This window comes from Nuphar pumila, chromosome 14 (genome assembly GCF_984573655.1).
Source record: "Nuphar pumila chromosome 14, dmNupPumi1.hap1.1, whole genome shotgun sequence".
Classification (NCBI taxonomy): domain Eukaryota; kingdom Viridiplantae; phylum Streptophyta; class Magnoliopsida; order Nymphaeales; family Nymphaeaceae; genus Nuphar; species Nuphar pumila.
In genome coordinates, this window is record NC_143262.1 from 29,673,483 (window position 1) to 29,696,909 (window position 23,427).

General features: G+C 37.6%; 1 protein-coding gene across 1 annotated transcript; it reads right to left on the minus strand.

Moving 5' to 3' along the window:
* Positions 1-1,661: 1,661 nt before the first annotated feature.
* On the minus strand, positions 1,662-6,047 carry LOC149816711 (inositol-3-phosphate synthase-like). The gene is made up of 10 exons (XM_089986854.1): positions 5,653-6,047; positions 5,269-5,337; positions 5,016-5,151; positions 4,672-4,919; positions 4,309-4,535; positions 4,080-4,195; positions 3,288-3,464; positions 2,753-2,941; positions 2,600-2,662; positions 1,662-2,071 (listed from the first exon to the last, which is right to left on the minus strand). Exons 1-10 carry the CDS (start codon positions 5,850-5,852, stop codon positions 1,952-1,954), a joined length of 1,545 nt encoding a protein of 514 aa, XP_089842980.1. The 5' UTR covers positions 5,853-6,047; the 3' UTR covers positions 1,662-1,951.
* Between the last annotated feature and the right edge of the window lie 17,380 nt (positions 6,048-23,427).

Sequence of the window (23,427 nt, forward strand, 5' to 3'; positions counted from 1 at the left end):
GGGCAAAAATCTATATCCGGAGCAAAAATATAATCTGAGATCCATATCCAGGTCAAAAATTAAATTTGAGATCCATATTTGGAGCAAAAATCTATATTTAGGACAAAAATCCAATTCGAGATCTATATTCGGGGCAAAAATTCATATTTTGTGCAAAAAATCCAATTCTAAATTCATATTCAGGGCAAAAATTCATGATTTTAGATATAATTTCATAATTAGATTCATATTTGGGCAAAAAACTATAATAAACTTGTTAAAACATGTAAAATGGTGGACGGATCGGGTCATACGATCTAAAATGAAGTAATTTAACCCACTATCCATGACTCTCTAAGTTGTTCTCACATCAACGTCAAACAATGAATATTTGGAACATAGCATCTCAGTACGGTCCAAACAAATGTTGAACTTAGAACGATTGTTATGGAAAAAACAAAACCAGAACCAATGTTTTGTTGTCTTTTTTGTCTAATCTTGGACAAGCCATCAAACATACCTTTAGGGTTCATGGTTCCACCACACCCCCTCCTCGTGTTTTACTTGTTTTTTTTTTAACACGGACCGATTCAGGGTGATTTTGCCGATTTTGGCATAAATCACCCGAGTTGAGATGGGCGTCGAATACGGGGTCGGGCTCATTGGATTTGAATGGGTTGATTCACTCCGATTCTAACCACATTGTTAGAACCTGCCGTCCTAAGGACGTACAGGCACGGCGGGCAGTAAAAGGATGAGCACATACCCCCATGCTATGGGAAGCAGATCAGGTGATGCTGAACATGAGCGTTTTTGCTCATGCCAACATCGTGGCCGCCTGTTTGCAATTTGGATGAATGCCACGTGGTTTTGTTGACTTTTGAGATTTTTAAAATGCAAATCGGATGGCCACGATGTCCGCATGAGCAAAAACATTTATGTTCAGCATGACCTGATCTGCTTCCCATGCTATGAGGAAGGATGGATGAAACCAGGTACGGTTCTTGGACATGTTCACAAAACTCTATCACCATTAGACCTTTCAAAATATGTTGAAAAGAGGAAAAAGGGCAAAACGATCAGAAAAGTGTGTGGGTCCCAGTAAGACACCAATAATTGGGCATTTGGGCTCAAGTCAGAAACCCTATCCATTCACTTTGGTCCAAGCCTTTAACATCTTATCTTGGGCCACAGGTTTTGGGAGCCCATGGCCATTGATTCACCACCAATTGCGCCTTTGAGCTAAAACAAGCGGAGCTTGTAAAAGGAAAGCATGGCTTTGAATAAAAGGCAATTCCAAGATCAACATCTCCCCTAGCAGGACAAGGTTCTGAAATCCATACTAATTACTGGCGTTTAGAATTCTGCCTACACCACCAGTTCATCTATGTTTGCACTGGAGAGCATTTCATTGTAGCAAAATGTGGGATTCTGTTTCCTACCTAGACACATTGGTCTCTAAATTCTCAGGGCAAGTGAATCCCAGGGAATAGCTGAATGATTATTCAAACATTTTGCAATTCCTGCAACCGAACAAAGCCTAAGGAAATTAACCTATAACCTGGCACTGCAAATTTGCCAAAAGCAGAAGCTACTAAACTATGAACTATTTGGAACTTGATATAAAGCAGTTTATGGGGCAATGTGACAGAAACTACGAGCATAAGAACAGAGAGCAACAATAAAATGTGAAACCACCACAAAAACATGGGATACCTTCCATAAACTTTTTACCAACATTGAAAGCCAAGAACACATATCACAAGCACCAACATGGCTTTCGCTTTACATATACTACTAGCTACCCAACGTTGTCTCCCTATTACACTTAAATTTTATGTTTTCATCTGCACCATGTTGGGGCATTCTCCATTTCTTGAAACATGGGAAAGGCTAAAAAGAAAAGAGAAAACAGAGACCCAAAAAAAGGGACCATGTCCCAGCCACCATGGAGGACTGTGTCTTCAGTTCTTCACTTGTACTCCAAAATCATATTGTTTTCAGGAGCCAGGCCAATGCACGCCCTCAGTATGTTCTCTAGCATAGCCCTCTGCTTCGACAGGGCGTTCACCACAGGTGTCCCTGGAGGAACCTGTCAACACCATCACCGACCAACTGTTTAGATGGATTTCCAACGTACTACCACAAGTTATATATATGCTATGATACATCTAGAGAGGTCAGTGCTTAAGTTGAACTAAAGTGAGCAAAACTTTACCAACTGAATACAACTAAACACAAAAACCATAAATGTCCATAAGGTGTATTCGGATTCAGTGAATTTCACAGAATTGGAACCCAATCCTTACTAAATTCCATCCCCTGGCCATCTTGTGGCCACGAACTTAATGGAATTGCATCATAATTTTACTAAATTCCCTGAATCCAAACACACCAAAGAAATTGTTCAGGAAATTTATCAGATCTACCATGAGAATTAAGCCTACAACTCAGGCTAACCAAGTTATGGCTCCTATTCCCATCTGGGTAGGGGTGGGAAGTTCGTGAAATCAAAGACTCAAAAACAACATTATGGACCTCTAATGGCATCAAACATATCCATTGAAAAAGTAGTAAAATTTCAGTCCTTTTCCATGAATGGGGGTTAAGAGCGTCTCACCATAGGTGCCTTGGTCAAGTAGCTCAGGATGGTGGCCACTGGATGGAACGAATGAAATTTCTCCTGCAAAACCCAACCCAGAAAATGATAAACCAGGACTAAGATTAACAACACACCCCACCAACGACAACCCATGTTCAATATTAGTTCTACCTCTCCTTCAGCTTTGAGTTGGATCCTAGAGCTCAGCTCAGCCAGCAAGACCAGGTCCAGGATGATGGGTGCAGCCAACAAGGAGTCCTCACAGGTGTTGTGCAATATGATTGTGCTCTTCCCTCCCATGAATATCTCAGAGGTGTACTCGTCCATGGCTCGCTTGCTGTCACCGACATACGGCACGTACTGGAAGGAACAAGTTATCAGTTAGGAACTGAAAGCAAATGCGCCCAGGATCATCAGTGTACATCTTTGGCATGGATGCATGATCCAATCATGAAATGCGCAATAAACATAACGGAAAGTATGATACTAATATCACGACTATTATGTTGTTAGGATGTTTACATGGAACACCCTCAAAGTATGACTAAAAGCACTACATTCCTAGCAAGCAACATGATCAGAAAAAGTTATTAACACTAAAGATGGAATTTAGGCTTGAAAACCTTGATGATACATGATGCACCAAGCACCCTCAAAGTAATCTACTAAAATATGTCGATACTAAAGATGGAGTTTAGCCTAAAACCTTGATGACAATGACATGATCAGGGTGCTCCCCTGGCTCATACAGGATGTCATTGCTCGAAACCATGTCGTCCACCACATTGCTCTTAGAAATCTCCTTGGAGCGGAAGGTCTGCGGCGCAGAGAGGTTCATGCCATCGTTGTTTCCCAGGTGGTTGTAGCTCACGATAGATGTAGGCTGCAAGTTTTCATGAAAATAGCCATGAGTTACAAAATGTCATTCAAAACTACCTTCACATGGAGAAAGTAAAATTTTGAGATCTTCAAATTTCCAATTACTAACAAGCAAACTCAAAATCGTTGAGGATCTTAGTGGCACTAAGGAAGAATATCAACTCAACTACACAATTTTTTTTATATAATATAAGCATGTGGATCAACCAAAGAGAAATAAAAGAAAAGGAACAACAAGCACATGCATAACCACACAGGCTGTGTTTGGATGCCACTATATTCGGATATTCCGGACTTTTTTTTATATAGTTTCTGCCCGGTTCAGCAGCATCAAATGACCAACAGTGGTGAAACGGAAGAATCCAAATTCCCACGGTATTTTATAGGGCATCTACTAGTCATTAAAAAATTAGATGTGGTTCAGAGAATTCCACATTCCTAGTAACGGTGTAAGTCTGTAGATAACAATTAATTTATCATTTTTCTGACAAGAAATGAAAAAGGTATCAATTCTCCCATGTATTTGAAATATCATTGTGGACACGAAGAAACCAAAAATGATATCATAAAAAAAGGTGGGAGGAAAAGACAAGGAGGACAAAAGAGTGGCAGTATAGACCTTGATACCCGCACCCACAAGGAAATCAACCAGCACAGACTTCATCTTGGTTTGCCCACTCTTGAAATCATCACCACCAATTAAACTGTTTCTCTTGATAGCCAAATCAATCAGCCCTAGAACAAAAAATAAACCAAGCACACTTTACCAAATCATTTTGGATTCATACATATCCATCATCCATGATACAATTCACATCTATACAAGAGATTTATGCTAAAGGTCCAACCTGGCACAAAAGTATTTTGTGGGCTCCCATTAATGAAAGGAACGTTTTCCAGAACACATGCAATGGCATACAAAGTTGAGGGAGAGATTTCATGCTCATTCTTCTCAAGGGAAGAGATAAGATTCTCCATGGTATCATTCAATCCCATTATCACATCACTGTACCTCTCGGTATTTGCTGTCCACAAAACAACCACCTTATCTACCTTGGTCCTCTCCTTAAACTCCCTATCAACGACACAGTTAACCATTCAGAGAACACTGCAAAGGATGTGGTAACAAAAAAGTATAACCACCAACAAGAGGAGAAGAGTGCATGCACATAAAGCTCAAAAATTGACCACCATCCAGAATTGAATGGTACCTCATGTCCTTGATGATCTGCTCAACCTGTTCCTTCTTGGTCCCTTTGATCACATTGTTTGCGCGCGAGCCCTGGTTCGCGGCGATGAAATCAGGATCATAGATCCCAGGCATAGGGACCATGGATTCCATGTAAGGCCTCAACTGCTTCTGTAGATCAATGTCCAGGACCTTTGCCCTAGCCATGGCATCTGCTAGGTTCATGCTGTTTATGTCCCATCCTCCAAACACAATATCATCAGGATTGACCTACACATACATGACCCACCATTAATAATCAACAAAGATCCCAGCTTGTTCCCATGAAATCCCCAAGACCCTCAACCTTTCAACATCAACGGTTACCATAGGGAGAAGGCTCTTAAATGGAGCGTAAATCTCTTCACCATTGTATGATCCCACCCTAATGGTTGATGCTTGTGTGAGAGACCCAAAATAATTCGCCCGCTGTATTTTCTCCTTGGTAGCCCAAGAGATCCCCCTACAAAATCATCCACCCATTTATACTTTAAAATTGAAAAAAAAAATACAAATAAAATTGCAAACATCTACCAGAGAGAGAGAGAGAGAGAGAGCAATAAAAAATAAAGAAACTCACTCTCTGTTAGCAATAACACCGGCTGTGAGGGTAGAACCGTTGTTTCCACTCCAACCAACAAGCATCACCCTAGAGGAAAACCACAAAAGCATAACCATCAATCATTTGCTGTAACATACAAGCGAAGACAAATTTATGATTTCTAGTCATGTCCTTTTGTTTTCCTTTTAAGAGGATTACAGCAACCGAGATAACATGCACCAAAAACAGAAAGTTTTAATGATTTCTAGTCATTTCCTTCTTTTCCATATTTTATGAAGATCGCATCAACCAAGATAACATGCACCAAAAACAAACGTTTTAACTTCCACCTACAAAGAAGGAAGAACCATTTATGCGTTATAGAAATGCGGGGACGAGTCGAGATGAGATGGTTTTTGGTACCCAAGCTTAGGCACGACGATGCTGGTCTTGAACTCGTACTTCACAACTTTGGGCCTGACCACCCATTGGTAGGTGCCAGTGCCAGGGTCACCCTTGTTCTCATGCACCAGCTCTGTGGTCTCGTAGTTGTAGACCGATTCGATCCCCTCCTCCGTGTACCTAACGTTAGGGCTCTCCACACGAAAATTCTCAATAAACATCTTGTCTATTCCTCTTCTTTTTTTTTGGCTCTTTTGTTTCTCTAGATGGCGATGAACATACACTAACCTCAATTTCTCTCTAAAAATGCCAGAAAATACGCAACCACCCTTTTTCAATCACTAAAATATGCAAGGGAGAAAAGATGAGAGAGAAAACCCTCAGGAACCCTTTCTCTCTCTACCCAATTTTCTCTCTCTCTCTCTCTAGCCTTCTCTAACGACCTTGAGCACTTGAACGCTCGCCTCCGCAAGGGGTCGATTTATAAGCAAGAAGAAAAGGCAACTGCGACACGTGTCAATAAACTATTGGAAACGGTTCTCCAGCGTTACTTTCCCACGCTGCCTTTAAAACCAGCGGCACACCCAAAAAAGAGTTTCCCTTCTCCGCCACTTGACCGCAACGTAAGAGTCCACAGGCGCCACGGCGAAGGCTAGGCTCACGCGTGGCCCACATGAGATGGACGGTTGCTGAGAAGGTGCTAGAGAAGCGATGTTGACGAGGTGGGGACCACAACCCTCCTTTTGTCGCCCTCCAGGTCCAGGTGGTACCCAATACTCTGCTACACTCGACACGTACCAGAAAATCACTGCCGTGCCAAACTCGTGTGGCCATGAACCGGGACGGTCTGAACTGGCTCATTTTCGATGCCAGGTGATCAACCGTCTAGGTTTGGGCTGCATTTGTTGAGCATCAACTTAGCCTGCTTACTAAACTAGACTTGACCAACCCTAGTGGTGTAACTTCGTAACTAATTAACCCAACCTTAACCGGATCTTCATAGATTCGTGGTTTAGAGTAAGACTGAAATCTAGACTCATCTCAAAAACGGATGGAGTCTCGAGTAAAAAACAATGTGAACCCAACCATGTTTTGTAACCGACCCGTTCTTATGCCCCCATGCAAACAAAGTATGCAATGTGCACCCAAACCGACCCGATACCTGAACTTCGTTTGTATTCAAAACCCATTTTATACCCGACCCAATATTTAACCAACACAACACCAAACAGAATTGTTGTTGTTTTCATCTTTACATTCAAAAGAACAGAATCCCGCCCCCCCCTCCACCCCCACCCACCCCCCCACACACACACACACACAAACAAACTTTAGCGGTTCAAAGACCCGGTCAACCTCTCTTTTCGTTGCTAACGATGCCCTTTTCTTTTGTAAGGCTGACTCGCGTTCAGTTCTTAGTTTTAAATATATATTTTTAGACGTGCAAGGATGAAGATTAATCCATCCAAAGTCTTTTATTTTTTCATTTAACACACCACAGGGATGCAAAAAAAGATAACTTAAAACAATTTGTGGTTTAACTCTAAACGGATATCTTTTACTAGTATCGAGTGAGCGACGACGTAGTCGAGAGAGAGCTCCCAACACCATCATCCTAATGCATCAGACTTTACTCATAAGTTTCGTGGCCTACCACTCTGTGATTAGTGTGAAAGCTTTTCCTATCTTCGTGGTTGAGGAGAAGCAACCTTTTGTACTCAAAACTTATTTCATAAAGTCTGGAGTACCGCTTACCCTCTCATTATAAGCCAAATAAAATTTTAACACATTAATTATATTATTTATTCATGCACATACAAAATGAATGTAATATAAGATTCGGTCCTCCAATTTAAGCACATGGATGCAGGATTCAATGTCAAAGATATTATCATGCCACATATGCAATTTGTGACCCATTAAATTTATTTATACATTCGTTCATAAGCATTGATCATATTAACTATATACATCCATGCATAATCACATGAAGCAATATAATGCACAACATATAAAATTTGATAGTAGTGTTCATTCAATCATAGACATGTAGATATAATTTTTTTCGATATCACGCTCATTAGGCACTTAGAATATACATATGCACAACATCAGATGTCATATATGTATGCTAATTTAATATTTACAAACATAGATTCATATTAGACATTCATTCTATGCATTAATTAACCGGTCCATACTCGGCTCAGGACCCATTTAGGCCTATATCTGCTTTGTTGTTCTGGCAGTCACTGCTCTATGTACAAACTCAGAACATAGCTCAAATGTGCAAAATTTTGTCAGCTTTTTAACTCCGTAAATAGTTCGTAAAACTCCTCTGAACGAAGGAGATACGAAATATTTATCGGACAAAGGTCTGATCTTACACGAAAATAACATAAATCGTGTAAAACTACTAACACATATAAATTAAATTTTTTATGCAGATCTCAAAATAATTTATGATCTAAATCAATGGTGATATATAAAATATATATTGTATCTTTTTTCTTAGGGTCAGGACCACCACTGAGTTGCGGCAAGCAGAAGGTAGTCCTACACTTGCTGCAGTCCGACTATACTAAACCAACAAGAACGCACCTAGATGGCCACTCGGGTTAGCCGGCGGGCTGGGGTTCAACTGACCCCAGTCTGCTGCACTTTAGCAGGTGCAACTAGGCCTGCACCCTAACTAGCACAACTTCGAGTGTTGTATCGGCCATGACCCATGTGGTTTGCAAGGCATAGGTGCAACCGATTGGGTTTTAGGAAAACCCCAATCGGTTTGCATTATATATATATATATATATATATATATATATATATATATATATATATATATATATATATATATATATATATATATATATATATATATATATATAACAAATGCAAAGAATTAAGAGATTGCCTTATAACGGATATCTTAAGAGACTTTTCTAAATATATCAAAAGAAATAACATAAACAACCATACCTAATTGCAACACATAGACTTGTGCATGCATACGTGTACACACGTATGCACCCACAGACACCCTGATATGCATATACATATTCATGCATGCAAGAGAGAGAGTAACACTATTATTGTACAAAGATTTGAAATAGACACACCCATATCCCATTTTGAAACATTAATTTGCAACACATATATAAATAAAAAATCAATTTTGTTTTATTTTGATAGTTTTGTAGTAACCGAGCAGGCCCAATTTCGCTAGAGATTGGTCTGATCTGGTTCCAAGACCATTCAAAACTGATCCATATGTGGGTTAGTTCCTCGAACCAACCCACCATCGAATCTAAAGACAAAAATAATGAGTTTACAATCATGTAAACAAACAAGTAAAGTTTTAACAAAAAAAAATGTTCTCAAAACGTTTTTGGGGGAAACAAACCATATATATGTTGTTATATATATGAAGTTTTTTTCTACTAGCAATTGAATCGACCTAGCCCACTAAGGTCTGGTCAGGTTTGTTCCTAAGTTCAATTAGAAACTAATCCACAAGTGGATTAGTTCTTGATCCCTCGCATGATCGCTTTTAGGGAATCAGCCATGCTTGAAACACCTAACTACTAAGCTTTATGGTGCACCATAAAATCATATTTTATTTTTTAACAAACTCAACCATCATATATATATATATATATATATATATATATATATATATATATATATATATATATATATATATATATATATATATATATATATAAAAAGCATAGTTGATAAGTTTCACATCAAACCATACTCATAATTGATCCATACTTGGATCAATCCATGAAATTGGATATCAGTTTTGAAGACCGATCCAATGTTCAATAGTTTGAAACTGGCATTGGCCTTCACATACGTAATGATCACTGTATGAGACCAACCCTACTCAGCCTCAGAGTATGCTCGTGCATACAAGCTCTGATCTATGAGTATCGGATAGAACCCACTACCTCAAAAATTGTAGGAAATCATCGTAGTCAAAACTACACGAACACTAAACTATCTAACGTGGACTCAAACAGTTTTTCTCCTTCGAAGTAGCTGTACTTCTTGGTTATGAGCTCCCTCTAATAGAGTTATAGGTCTCCTCTACACACCAATGGAGAAGAAGAAAACAAAACCGAAGGAAATAAAGAGAAGAGAGAGAGAAACTTGAAAAAAAATTAAAAAACCCAATAGGGGAAGGCATGAGCCCCTCCTTGGCCCTTTTATAAAATATTTTTTCTTTTCAAACATTTCAAACCCTTCTCAATTTCCAGCACTAACTTTCTAAAATATATTTTGAGAATTTCTAAATTACTTCTCCTATATTTTCTTATTGCTACTTATCTATATTAATATAACTAATTATAAAACCCTATACTATGTAGCCATATTATGTAGCTATAAAATATGCATAAGAATATACCATCTCTTACCTCTTAAAGAGATTCTAATTAAGCACATGAGGGCCCACAAGCATGAGACATCTCTTTTTGTGCTCTTACTAAATAGCAACGCCATTTAACTTATGTATTAATACACTAACCTTTCTAACTTATTTAATAAGTTTTGACTTTTATTACTATTGCTTATTAGATAATATTTTAATCAAGAAGGTTCACTAGGATGGGATGTAGGGAACTTCTTTTCTATGTCTCAAAAGTCCACAGAAAGTTTCTTTTGTGTTGACTTTTGACAAATTTAATTTATTTTTCTTCTTTACTTAATTTTTTTTATGAAACTTAAAAATATTATTTTCTAGGGTTTTAACTTACCAATTTCAAACTTAATTCCATCATGAAATGTCATGTAGGATGAGCCCACATAGGGAGACACCCTACCCTATGGACCTCTATCATTTTATAAAACCTAATTAATTTAAGTTTTTTATTTCATAAAATCTTTATTTAATATTCTATATTACTTTCAAATTTGGATTTAAAATCCATCCAAAACCAATTCTAATTTAATACAATTATATTACATACATATCAAATTAAACCTAAATTCATCTAAATTCATAGTCGATTTTATTTAAACAAAATTTACCAGTTATTTTAGTAACATTGCAATTTTTTTCATAAGATCGATTTTGGATGCGAATTTCACTAATTCTTCATAAAATATCTTTTAAACTTGCATTTTTTCATTTATTTCATATCAAAATTCTTATTAATATTATTTTATACATGAAAAATACTCTGAGAAGTCATAAGTGTTACAATCTCTCACCCCTTTCTCGCTCTCTCTTTCCCCTCTCGAGCTCCTCCCCCTTCTCTCTCTCTCTCATCCTATCTAGGGGTGTCAATGGGTCGGGTTTGGCTCAGACCTAGGTGGAACCAAACTTTGACTAGATTTTTGGGTATGGTATTGGGTCTAGAAACAGGTCTAATCGGGGTCTACTATAAGAGAAACCATACTCGGACCCGATAAGAACTACATCAACCAGACTCATGTCATACTCGGTAAAATAATACATTTTATCATTTTACATTGAAAAATTGAGGGTCTTAATCGAAACTCGGGTAGGGCTAGGTCTGATATAAAATTTCACAAACTATACCCAGGTCCATGTATTAATCGGACCTTTGGGTTCGAACTCGGATCTTAACCGAGTCTTCTTATTTGTCACCATACTTGGATCCTATAGGGTTTGGTCGAAGTAAACCCCACCCGAGTTCCAATTTTTGAACTAACAATTCTGTTGGGGGTTCTCGTTTTAAATAGACTAGTTGGCGTATTTGGAGTGTCTCTCTCAATTCGTTGAGGACTCGTTCTCCTCAAGAACTGGTTTTCTTTCAGTACTCACCATAAACCGACGACAAGACCCAAGACTTAGCGAAGAAACATGGGTTTCTTATCGAAACTCAGGCACCCATGAGGACCCACAACAAGCGGTCCTAAACCAGCCAGGTCTAGTCCTGTCGAAATGGGTTCTCCAATTCTTCACCCTCCTCGTCGATGTGTCGATCCGGTTTGACTCATGTCAGTCAAAAAAAGGGACTGGGCAAGCGACGAAACTGAATTGGGAGGGCACCAGAGAGTGTTTTAATTCAGAGATGTAGCCACAACTTGGTGTAGAAGACCCTATAGTCAGGGGCGTAGCTAGGGGGGGGGGGGGGGGGGGGCAGGACTGGGCTGTAGCCCAGTCCTGCCTCCCCAAACAGTTAATTTTTTTTTTTTTTAAAGCCCAGTCCTAGCCCTGCCCTGATTCCATATGAAATAGATTTTTATCCATTTTTTAGCCCAGCCCTGACTGCAGCAAATACTTTGATTTGTCCATATGAAATAGATTTTTATTAATAATTGTAGCCATTTTTATTTTATCTCAAAAAAAATTTTTTCGGGGGCGCTGCCCCCGAACCCCCGACTATCACACAAATAAATTTTTTTTTGCTGCACCCCTGTTTGTCCCCCCCCCCCCCTCACATGAATCCTAGCTACGCCCCTGCCTATAGTGGTGGGCGGGACCATTCAAGTCTAAGACCCTATGCAACACCTGTGAGGAAGGGTCTCCTCCGGCACTGATGCCGGCAGGGATGCTGCTGCAAGGGTTCTCTTCTGCCCATCTTTTTTTTCTTTTCTTTTCTTTTCTGCCACCTTACGATCGATCGATTCTCTTTACACACCAGAAATCGAGCCCTGATACCAATATTGGAATTTGGGTCGGGGTGTGTGCAGTGCGGGCAAGCACCCCATTGACAATGGAAAAGAGAATGGGAATGGTGAGGTTAATGGCTTGCTTCAGGGGGTTCCTTCTTAGTCCATACTTGCAGTGCGTAGGGGCTGGAGAATTATAATCCTCTCTTGGATAGCCGTTATCCCAGTCTTAATGAGGTTTTTAATTTCATTTATGGACTTTTAATAGTGTTAACTCACACATTATGTTAGTTAGGAGCCCACCAACGTAAGACTCATTGAATTCCAATGCGAGACTGTATGACCACATTGGATCCTTTATCCAGAACCAACATCATCATCTTCAAGTTCCGAAGGAACAAATATCCCTCAGCTCCATTTCTTCGTGAACTTCAGTGTTGGTTTTCTGTTAAATTTTCTTTCTCTTGGCTTTGGTATTCATATCTGGAAGATCTGGTTTGTTCTCTACAATATTTCTCATGATCAAGCATGCTACACCATCCCATCAATTGCAAACAAGCTTTGGAGTGCTTGATCGGCTAATATACTTGAGCTTTCATGGGACCTGCAATCCTTGCTTTTTGTCAAGAACTTGATTAAGTACTGTTTGGCACCAATCTCCTAATCTCTGTGAGCTCAATCTTCAGTCAAGGAGAGATCCAATACTCGAATTTCCTTTTCACTCAGATCTGCTTCCGGCTATTACTTGCTCGCTGGTGTTCAACAAGTCTCGTCCCAACTTTTGATCCCCGACCTGCAAGTTTTGCTGCCAGTCTTTCACATGGGTGCGACTGGCGTGTTCAGGACAAACACTGTGCATTCTGCCTGTACAGCGTTTGTTTGGCATACCAAACACACCTGTAAAGAACAGGTATGTCTAAAACCCAAACACGTTTATACTCTCTCCAATTTATACCTGGACACGTTTATACTCTCTCCAATTTATACCTGGACACGTTTAGCTCGTAAAGGTGTACAATTTCAGTCATACCCAGAGCTAAACCAGAATTTGAATCGAATCGAATCGGGTAGGGTTTAAGTCCAATTTTACAACCTAAATAAGAAGGGATCCGACGCAACGCGATTTTGTAGCCAAACTCATTAACTTATACGAGTGCACAATTTTAGTCATGCTCAGAATTCCAAACCCACTCAAACCGAAACCAGTTGCATCCCCTACTGACTGATGCGTATCTAATCAATATTTTAGTTGACCAGCCCAAAATATACCTACGCTAGGAACATTTATATTGACGTAAACATGATTAACAATAATTTGGAAGAGGGGGAAGGGTGGGTCCCATAGGTTTCTACGAGAGGTCCATAAATCAAGTAGGACCCACCTGAGTGATCCGACCCGTTTCTAGCTCATAAGAAGTCACTATCCCACGAAATAATAAATGTTACTTTTTGTCAATTCCTACTCCCCATCCCATAGTAGAGGAAAGAGGATCACATTCAGAGGCACCATTGACGACGGTAACACCAACACCATCATAGGCGCCTTGGATATCCATTTTAAAATCGACGGACACTCATCAAAACAATGAACAAGCTCATTGTGAGCGTCATCCAGAGGGTGAAAAGATTAGGTGCAATATGATTGCACAAATATTTGTGCATTAAGCACTTGATCACCCTCCATCTTGAGGACGGGCCTGTCAGTTGTGGATCAGCCCAAGACCTGATGGCACTTAATGCACAAATTTTGTGCCATGTGATTGCACCCGATCTCGACTCATCCAGAGGACACTCTAACCTAGGGATGGCAGTGGACCGAGGGAAAGCGGTGCCCAGCCTCGCCCCGTTTGGACCGGGGATGAAGGGTATGAAACGGGGATGGACGTGCAGTTTTCCCCGCCCCGCCATGATCCCCGCCCCAACCCCGCCGCGACCACTTTTCCCCGCAATATCCCCGCCCCGCCCCGCCTCATCCCCGTTTGAACCGGGGATGCATGGAGGACATGAAATGGGGATGAAGGTGGGGGTGGAGGATAAAATCCATCCCCGCCGGGGATGGAGGATAAAATCTTGAGGCGGGGCGGGGGTGGAGACCTTGTCCCCCGCCCCGCCCCACTGCCATCCCTACTCTAACCTGATCTCATCTCGTCTCATCAAAAAAGCTTTGAGGCAATAGGGCACAAAACAAGGCCACACCCGTTGTTATGTTCAGTGGGGCCCACCATATCACTTTCTCTCTCCAAATGGATTTTGGAAAGAAGTGACCTAGCCCAATGCCATACATATTTTTCTAGTTCTATCTATTGAAGAAGGATATGGAAAAAACAACCAAGGGTAGTTTGGTTGTGTTTTTGAAAAGTGAAAATACTGCGATTCACTTTTAAAATCTCATGAGACTACGAGAAAGTGAATCTCATTTGAGTTAATTACATGCCAATTTACTTTTTATGATGCTTACTTTTGTGGTTAATTATGTACTAAAAAAGTTATATGTTTGATTGCGTTTGAGATATCGGTCAAATGAGATTTACTTTCTAAAGTATAATAGGAAGTGAATCTCATGTGATCAAACCAAACGTACCCTAAGTAACAAAGATACGATACGAATATGAGATCAATACGTGATTTTTATGAAAAGTTAGCACAGTAATGCATTTTTCAGGTATTTACAAAAAAGTATTTTTTAATATTATGATACATTTACTTAATAATAAGACAGCGAAGTTTTGATGAAAATTAAATTTGAATGTCTCCCATTTAAGTATCTTGGTGTGCCAGTCTTCCCTAGTAAGCTTAATTCTAGATTTTGCAGCCTCTTAATTTCAAAAGTTTAAAGTAAGCTAGAATGGTGGGGATGGAAAAATTTTGTGGTGCTCATAAAATCCGTTATTTTCTCCTTATATTTTGAAATGACTTGTTTTTTTTTATTGCAAGGCTGTTGAGAAACTCAGTAACTATTTTCTATGGCATTATTTTGTGAATAGTCGTCGTAGATCCCACTTAATGGCTTAGAATACAGTTTATAAGACCTTAGAATGGTGTGGGTTCAAGAACAAAAAAAATAAAATAACCAGGCATGGATCATCACTTTTCAAATTATATATTTGTCAAGGTTTGAGGAAGAAAACATGCATATTTAATCCCTTGATTCAAAACCCTAGCTCTATCTCCCTCTCTCATATCTTTCCTGTCTTTTAGGGTACGAGAGTTGGTGATGTGTAGAAGTGGTGGACCTTTTTTTCTTTTTGCATTAAAAGAGTGAAAATGAGGGGGAGAGAGAGTGAAAGTATTGACCCAATGGTGGGATCAATAATGAAAAGCAAAAAGTGAAAAGAGAGAACTTTCTATACTTGTTTTCACACATTTTTTGTGCCCCCTTTTTTGCCTGCTCAGGGAATATTTGAAGTTACGGATCGGGCAAGAGTTGCAATAATGCAACTTGTTAAGCCAAATACTGTAATGACTTTTGAAAAGTCTGCCTGATTCTGGATTTGGATACAATCTGGATCACATGGTGGAGTCCTTAGATCCACTGAAAACAGATCGATAAAATGTACTGAATTTCATATGAAAAAACACTAAAATGATTTGGGCTAGACCTGATTTTGCCCCAGAATTAAGCATATTAATTTCATTTCTCAAATCAGATCCAGATTCAACTAGATCCAACCACGTTGATTTCACATCAATCTGGATTCATACATAAAGTAACTGGACCCAAAAAATGGGCCAGATATGATATGGACCTTGGACAGAAGGGTTAGCATTGGGCTAGGTGCTGTCGCTTTCCTATTCCCAATTTTGGTACCAACCAAGTGGGAAAGTTAGCCTAGGAAAACTACCTAAAAAATAAGGAGAAAGGAATGGAAAATTGCCTAGGTGCGGTCGCTCCCCGATGTAAAGGAAATGAAGGAGGAAGGTGGACGCTCATAATTCTCCACCAAAACCCAATCACTCATATGGAGGTAGGGGTGGGCATCGGGTCAGCCCGCTAATGGACAAGGTTGTTGACTGGGCCGGCCTGTTTAGCCCAGTTCTTAACGGTCTCGGATTTGAAGAGAAGCCCGTGGCCTGGCCCATTAGCCCAACAGGCCAATGTGAAGCGGGTCGGGTTTGGCCTGACCCGACCCGACCCGGTCCAAACCTATTTGTAGGTTATTTTTTAATAAAATTAATACAATGATGCTTAGAATACCAAAAAAATGAATTAAATGAAAAAATATAAAATTAATAACTAGTAATAGTTACCCATTCATAAAATTAACAAAAAATGAATTAAATGTAATAGTTAATTTATAAAATTTATATTATTAAAAAATTTAATAAATAACTCAGGCTCATCAGGCCCAGCCTACTTATATAGTTTCGGCCAGGTACCTAACGGGCCTGAGCTTAAAATTATGGCCCAAACCCAGCCCGTGACGGGTCGGTTCAGCTTGGCCCATTGGGTCATCCGGCCGGTTACCCATCCCTAAATGGAGGAGCTCACCCAAATTCAATGTGTCAAAAATGAGACATAAAGGGGGTATTTATAAACTTTTTGGGAGGATCCCCTATTGAGATTGGCTGTCACCAACCAAGGTTGGTGATCTATATCCAACCTGGGTTGGCGCCAGTTGGTCCAATTGGCACCAACCCTCGTCAAGTATGGGTTGCTTGGATCAAATCTGATCCAAATCCGATCCAACTGATGAAGATGACACTAGTTAGTACTACTGGTGTTGACCTAGGTTGGTGCCAGTTAGGTTAACTGGTGTTGACCCTTATCAGGTATGGTTAGTTTGGATAGGATCCGATACATATTTGATCCAAAGATGAGGTTGGCCCAACTGCCACAAGCCCAGGTCTGTGCAGTTGGACCAACTGGCGCTGACTCCACCTGAGTTTGGATCATATGGGTCATATTGGGTCCAGATCTGATACAAACACAAATAGGTTGGTGTCAGTTGGGTTAGCTAGCGCCAATCCATTAGATTTTGATCTGGGTTAGGTCAGGCATGATCCTATTCAGACCCAAACCTATGTGTCAGTTGGGTTAATTGGTGCCAATCCAAACGGATTTGGGTGTAGTTCGATTAAAAAACCCATATCAGTCTGGACTCTTTCTGACATGTTTTAGGAAAATGATTATAACTCGATATTTATAAGTCCATTTGATGAATGTTTTAGGGCATTTGAAAGCTAACATCCTCTGCTACAATCGGTCTTTTAGACTCAAAACCAAATTGGAATATTTAAATGTCAAAAATTTCCTCAAAGTTGGCCCTACTTTTTTTATCATGTTATTTTCATGTCCAAAAACATGTTTTGGTCATAATTCTTCACTCAATTGTCGGATCAAAGTAATTTTTGGCTCATTGAAATGCTAGAAAGCCCTACTTTTGGTTTAAAAGAGGTTGATGGTGTTATTTTATATGTAAAAGTATGGTGAAACCAGATTTTCTTTTTAAAAGACCCAAAAACATTGAAAATCTTTAGAAATACTTTTATCAACTGAAACTCTAAAAATACTCTTTCAAAAATACTTGAGTGTACTAGGTCTTGGTTTGGGTTGGTAGAAATCTCATTCTTTTTCAAAATACTCCACATTCTCGATGAATAATGAAGTATAAAAGGTCCACACCCTCAAACTCAAGGAATGTGAACGAACACATCCCTATTTTTTCTAGAAAGATCAACATTCAAGAGAGAGCAACTTTATCATACTATACAAGGTTTATAGTATAGAAAGAATAATTTCAATCAGCCTTTTTATACCATTTACATATCCTACATGTTTCTCTGATTGACCAGTAGGTATTGGTGTCTTCATGACACTTTCTTTCACTACAAGGATGAGGGTCAATAGCAATGATTTTCTCGCCGCTATTGCTAAATTTCTTGACCTATATCGAAGAGAATTCTCGCCGATAAGTTGCCATAAAGAAATAACCTTTGTTGACCAATAACGGTCACATTTATAGGTCATTGTTAAAAGTGACCTAGCACTAGCGAGATTACTCACTAGAACTAGGAACACTAATAGCGGTGAGGTAGCCTATAACAACAAAAATGTTTTAACGATGAAAAACTCTCTAACGACAAGATCTTTGGCTCGCCGTTATAGGCTACCTATAGGTTATAATATTCATGTGTCACCATTATAGCTTATAGCGGCGAGCATTAACTCACTGTTGTAGGTTATAACAGGGAGAATTAACTCATCATTATAGGTTGGCTATAACGGTGAGAAAGGATTCTTGCCTATAACGGTGAGACAAACATGTTGTCTTTATAAGCTATAAACTTACAAATTAAAAACTACAAATTAGTTATAAAAAAATATTTTATATTTAAATACATACACTTCAAATATATACTTCAATAAAAACTTTAAATATACTAAAATTAATAACTAAAACATACATTCAACAAAAACAACATTACACTTCAAACATATATCCTCAAATATTCACTTCAAACATATATCCTCAAACATTCAACACATTTCAAACTATTAACATACACTTTAAACATACATTCAACAAAAACTTAAAATACACTTCAAAAAATAAACACTCACTTCAAAAATAAAAGCCTCCTTACATCCTCTTCAAGTTTACAACAAATACACTTCAAATACAAACCCATTATATCATCTCCAATCTTGCAACAAACACACTTCAAATACAAACCTCTTACACTTTACTTCATTATTTCCAAGCCTACAACAAATATATACACTTCTAATATTTACATAAATCAAAATTTAATTATAACAATTATATCAAAGAGTTTAAAAATCAAAACATATACACTTTTTATATAAGCAAAGAGTTTAAAAATTTTAGATCTAGGATGGGGTTTTGTCTTTGTGCATTCATAAAGGCTTACATCTCCTCTCTGAGCTTCCTAGTTGCTTCTCTCTCTTGTGCTATTTTATTTTTTAATTATTGGACCTCTGTCTGTGTCACTTTTAGCTAAGTAGATAGCTATGAAATTCAGGTCTGGCTGGAGTAAGATGGTTTGAATGAAAGAAAAAATATACCCATCCTCCTCACATATCCGTACCACTCCTCGACGACCTTGGCAAAGACGTCTCGCTGCGTCATCGACATGCTTCCTTGTGAAGAAGATGTTGAATTTTTAATCTCCACGTATTGCAGCTTCGTCTACACGTCGTTAATAATTGGTTATCAATAACTAATTATAATATACAAAATAGAATGAATGAATGCAACACTATAAAGTGTCAGTTACTTACAAAAGTGTATTCTGCTTCGCTACAGATGAATGTTGTACGATCTGAATGGGTATGTGTCTCTTTGTAGAACATACTCGCCATTGATTCTTGCCTATCTATTTCAATCTACATATAACAAATTAAGAATATATTAGATCAAATATATTTAGCACTATACTATATAAAAGATAAACTTAAAAATAAGAAACTTATCCTTGTATGATACCTATGGAGGTACAAAGATGATCCATTAGTATGTTGGACCACTTGTTTTACTTTATTCATCGAATTTTTCTTCAACACCCGTTGTTAACCAAAGGAAGATCAATTAGTAGATGAAAATCTAAAAATTTGAATTTTTATTTACTTATAAATATACATCTAATATTTATTGTCCAATAGTCTCCAGTGAAAAATGTGCCAATCCCTTTTCATACTTCAGAGTTGTCTTCCTCAGGAGGATGTTGTTCTGCTACGTCATAGTATTGAAACTTCTAGTAATGATAAAAACCTTCTCGTACTCTTGAGTATGATAGGTGAAGTAGCTTCTCCATGCACTACTTATGTTCAGGTATATCTTTATCCAAGTCAAACTCTTCTTGCACCAAATTATCAAAATATAGTTAGTAACACTCATTTTATGAATTAATTTGTTTATCAAAATATAATTAGACAATATACTTACATAAACTGCCTCACACAACACCATCTTTTTATCGTCTGGGACCTTCTGCGAGTTGTGAGTGAGTATGGCCCACTCTCTGATGATGCACGAAAACCTCCTAGAGAATACGGAGGAGCCCTCACCTATGACTTCTTGCATCCCGGGCTTGATAGTTATTGATGTCTTTCATTAATTGATTTGCCTTTGATGGGCTTCACATTTGTTCTTTCCACGTTTGCACTGAGAAGATTCTATAGTTGCTAATTTGTAGTAAGAAACAAATCAAATATTAATAGGAATGACAGTGATAAAATTTTAATTATAATAAAGAAATACTGGATTAATATTTACCTCAGGCTATTGTGGATGGCTCTGAAGCTGCAGCGACTTATGGTATGTGAGGGGTCACCTCTTTTTCCCTTGAAGTATCACCCACCTATGATCTGAAGTTGATCCCAACTAGGTGTTCACTTGGCTGGCGGGTGGTGAACTGATTTGGAAGGAAGAAGAATGCTCATGTCCTCATCGTGAATATGTCAACATTTGTAGAAAACAATATTAGATCAGACTACATTGTACAAAATTTAATCATACAAGAATATTCACTATCATACAAGAACAACATTAAATTTGATATATATTACAAATAACTAATTCATAAATTGCAGATATATCAACTAACGACAACAACAAGATCATGAAGTTAAGATAACACACAATTATAAAATATAAACAAGGTCTATAAACATTTTTGAACTCGTTTTTAAGAGAAAAAAAGCAGAAAACTGAGCAATAACACATGCACTTACATTACACTTCCTTTGTTACCTTAGATGCTTTGTCAACTCTTCAATAGGTAGATGTTCAATTGTACTTATATCAATTTCTGAGTCTAACCATGAGTCCTCCAACTAATTAGGACTTTCTGGTAACATAAGGTCTTCCTTCTCCGCTTGTGATGGAAACATGCTACAGTGTTTACGAATATCAAAATAACACGTGACCTACTAAGGCCCACATATAAAAAGATCAACCAAATTCATCCAAGAGTAACAAATCACAAAAATTCTGAACTAAGTTCAAACCCCATTCAAAACATAAGAACATAGACATATAAGCATTCATTTCAAAAAATATATTTCAGAACTTAATAACATAGGCTCATATGCATTCATTTCAAAAAAATATATTAAGTATGCCAGAATTACTAGTTTACTACCCATAGTTATCAGAATTGTTTGAAGTGAAAGTTTACTCTAGATGCTATCTAAATTATACTAAAAAAATCATCTCACATGTGTATTTGTGAATTTTAATTATTTTTCTATTTAAACTCTAAAAAAAGTTCAGCTTAATATTGCTCACATTCATACTAACAATTTTGTCTTTTGGATTATAACTATATAATTAAGTTTGATAGTTCACACTATTTTTTTTAAAGTATGACTTGATGAAAAGCACCAATAATCCTTAGGTTTTTGGAATGGGCTAATAAACCTATTTTCTAAATTTTGGTTCGACTTGATTTTCATAAAACTATGAAAAAATTGATTATCTAAATATTGTTGTTTGGATGGTAATTAACCTAGTTTTGTTTTGTTTTTTTTTACCAACATAATTAGAATATCTATTGTTGAGTCACCATAAAATTTTAGATTTGAGTCAAACACAATTGTGAGTGAGTGTTTTATTTAGAGAGTTAAGGAAAGAATTTAAAACATACAAACCTGATGTGGTGTGTCAAAAACTAAACTCATATTAGAGACTTAGAGCCCATTACAATTGTAAGTTAAAGTCATTTATTGCTTATAAATATTCTTTACTGGGTTGTAGACTCACCTCATGTATAATTATAATTATAGGTTCCAGGCATACTAGCACAGGCAGGATCTGATCAGTTACTCCAACTTTGTAGCATAGTACTTGTTAGTTTTATTTCTTGTCATTGAATACTCATGTAATTATTATTTTTGTATGTTATGAATGATGAATTTTGTCAAATAAAATGAGTTTATTATAAAAAAAAATTAGCACTTCTCTATATGAACTATGTATGCTTTTCCTCTGAGAAGTAATACCAACCAGACTTGGACTCTCGAGGTCAGATCGGAGTGTTACAAAAATAAATGAGTTCTTGCTACATTGTTGATCATCTATATTATATGTATTTTTGGCTCCTCTTGAATACTGTAAGTCAAAATTTTGTTTGAAACTATTATATCTTCTTTTGACTGGTCCTTGATCTTAGAGAATACTAATTTTTTCATTTGGTGTAGCTTCACAAAAGTATATGCATGTTTCATTTTTGATAAAGGAATTTATTGCGTTGTACACTGGTTGATCTTTTTGCAATGATATTTTTAAAACATATTTTTCAATAAAAAGCTTTGGAAAATTGTCAACCAAAAATATAAAAACCGATTTTTGTGATCATTGCAAAATTTTTCCTCTTTGTTTCCTCTTCTTTTCCTTCTCTTTTTCATTTCTAACCTCTATTCCCTTTTTGGAAGGAGGATAAAAGATAGAAAAGAAGAGAGAATGAGAAAAGAAAGAAGAAAGAGAGGAGGAACTCTTTTGCAAAGGTCTCACTTGACCTAAATTTTGAAAATATTTTGAAATTTACTCGCCTCCATTTTTTAAAATTTTACGAAAAAATTGAGAGACGGGGTTCGCTCGTCGGTACGAGGTTCAACCGTTCCTGGCGCCTTTACCAGAGGTAATCGAACCAAGGATCGAATTTATGCCTTTTTGCTTTGCCTAAATATTGTCTAAGAATTTATTCTAAGTCTAAAATGAGCAAGGAATCGTGATTGTGCAAATGCAGAGATGTATGCTCTTCTAAAAAGAATGATTTAGAAGTCTTTGGATTCTTCCCCAATGATTTTGAAATGAGTTTGAAGACATTTTGAAGAAATATTTCAGAAGGTTGAATTTGATCTAGAAATCTTGAAGTCTGAGTGCAAACTTGGAAATTTGAAGTAAATTTGAGATCTTAAAGAGATAACTTGAAATTCTGAAGTTGAACTCATTTCTGAGATCCTAGATTTGAAATGAATTTAAATTTGATTTGAAGAAAGAAGATTCAATGGAAAAATGAAAAGATTGAAATTGGAATCTGAAATTTGAAAATTGATTTTGGACTTTTAAAATAGAATTGGAAGATGAATTTAGAAATAGAGCTTGAAATTGTAAATGAATCTTGACTTTGAAGTTTGAAATTAGATCTGAATTTCAAAAAAGGAATCGAAATCTCTGAAGAAGATTGAAAATAGAGTTGGAATTTGAAATCTGGAGTTTGGAAATCTATGTAGAATTTGGAAGTTGG

Bases quoted from the DNA above. Each gene is read 5' to 3' on its own strand.
- LOC149816711 (XM_089986854.1), bottom strand. From the start codon at position 5,852: ATGTTTATTGAGAATTTTCGTGTGGAGAGCCCTAACGTTAGGTACACG. The intron at 5,338-5,652 runs GTACCAAAAACC...GTTTTCCTCTAG, and splicing joins ATCGTCGTGCCTAAGCTTGG to GGTGATGCTTGTTGGTTGGA. The intron at 2,663-2,752 runs GTAGAACTAATA...TGGGTTTTGCAG, and splicing joins AACTCAAAGCTGAAGGAGAG to GAGAAATTTCATTCGTTCCA.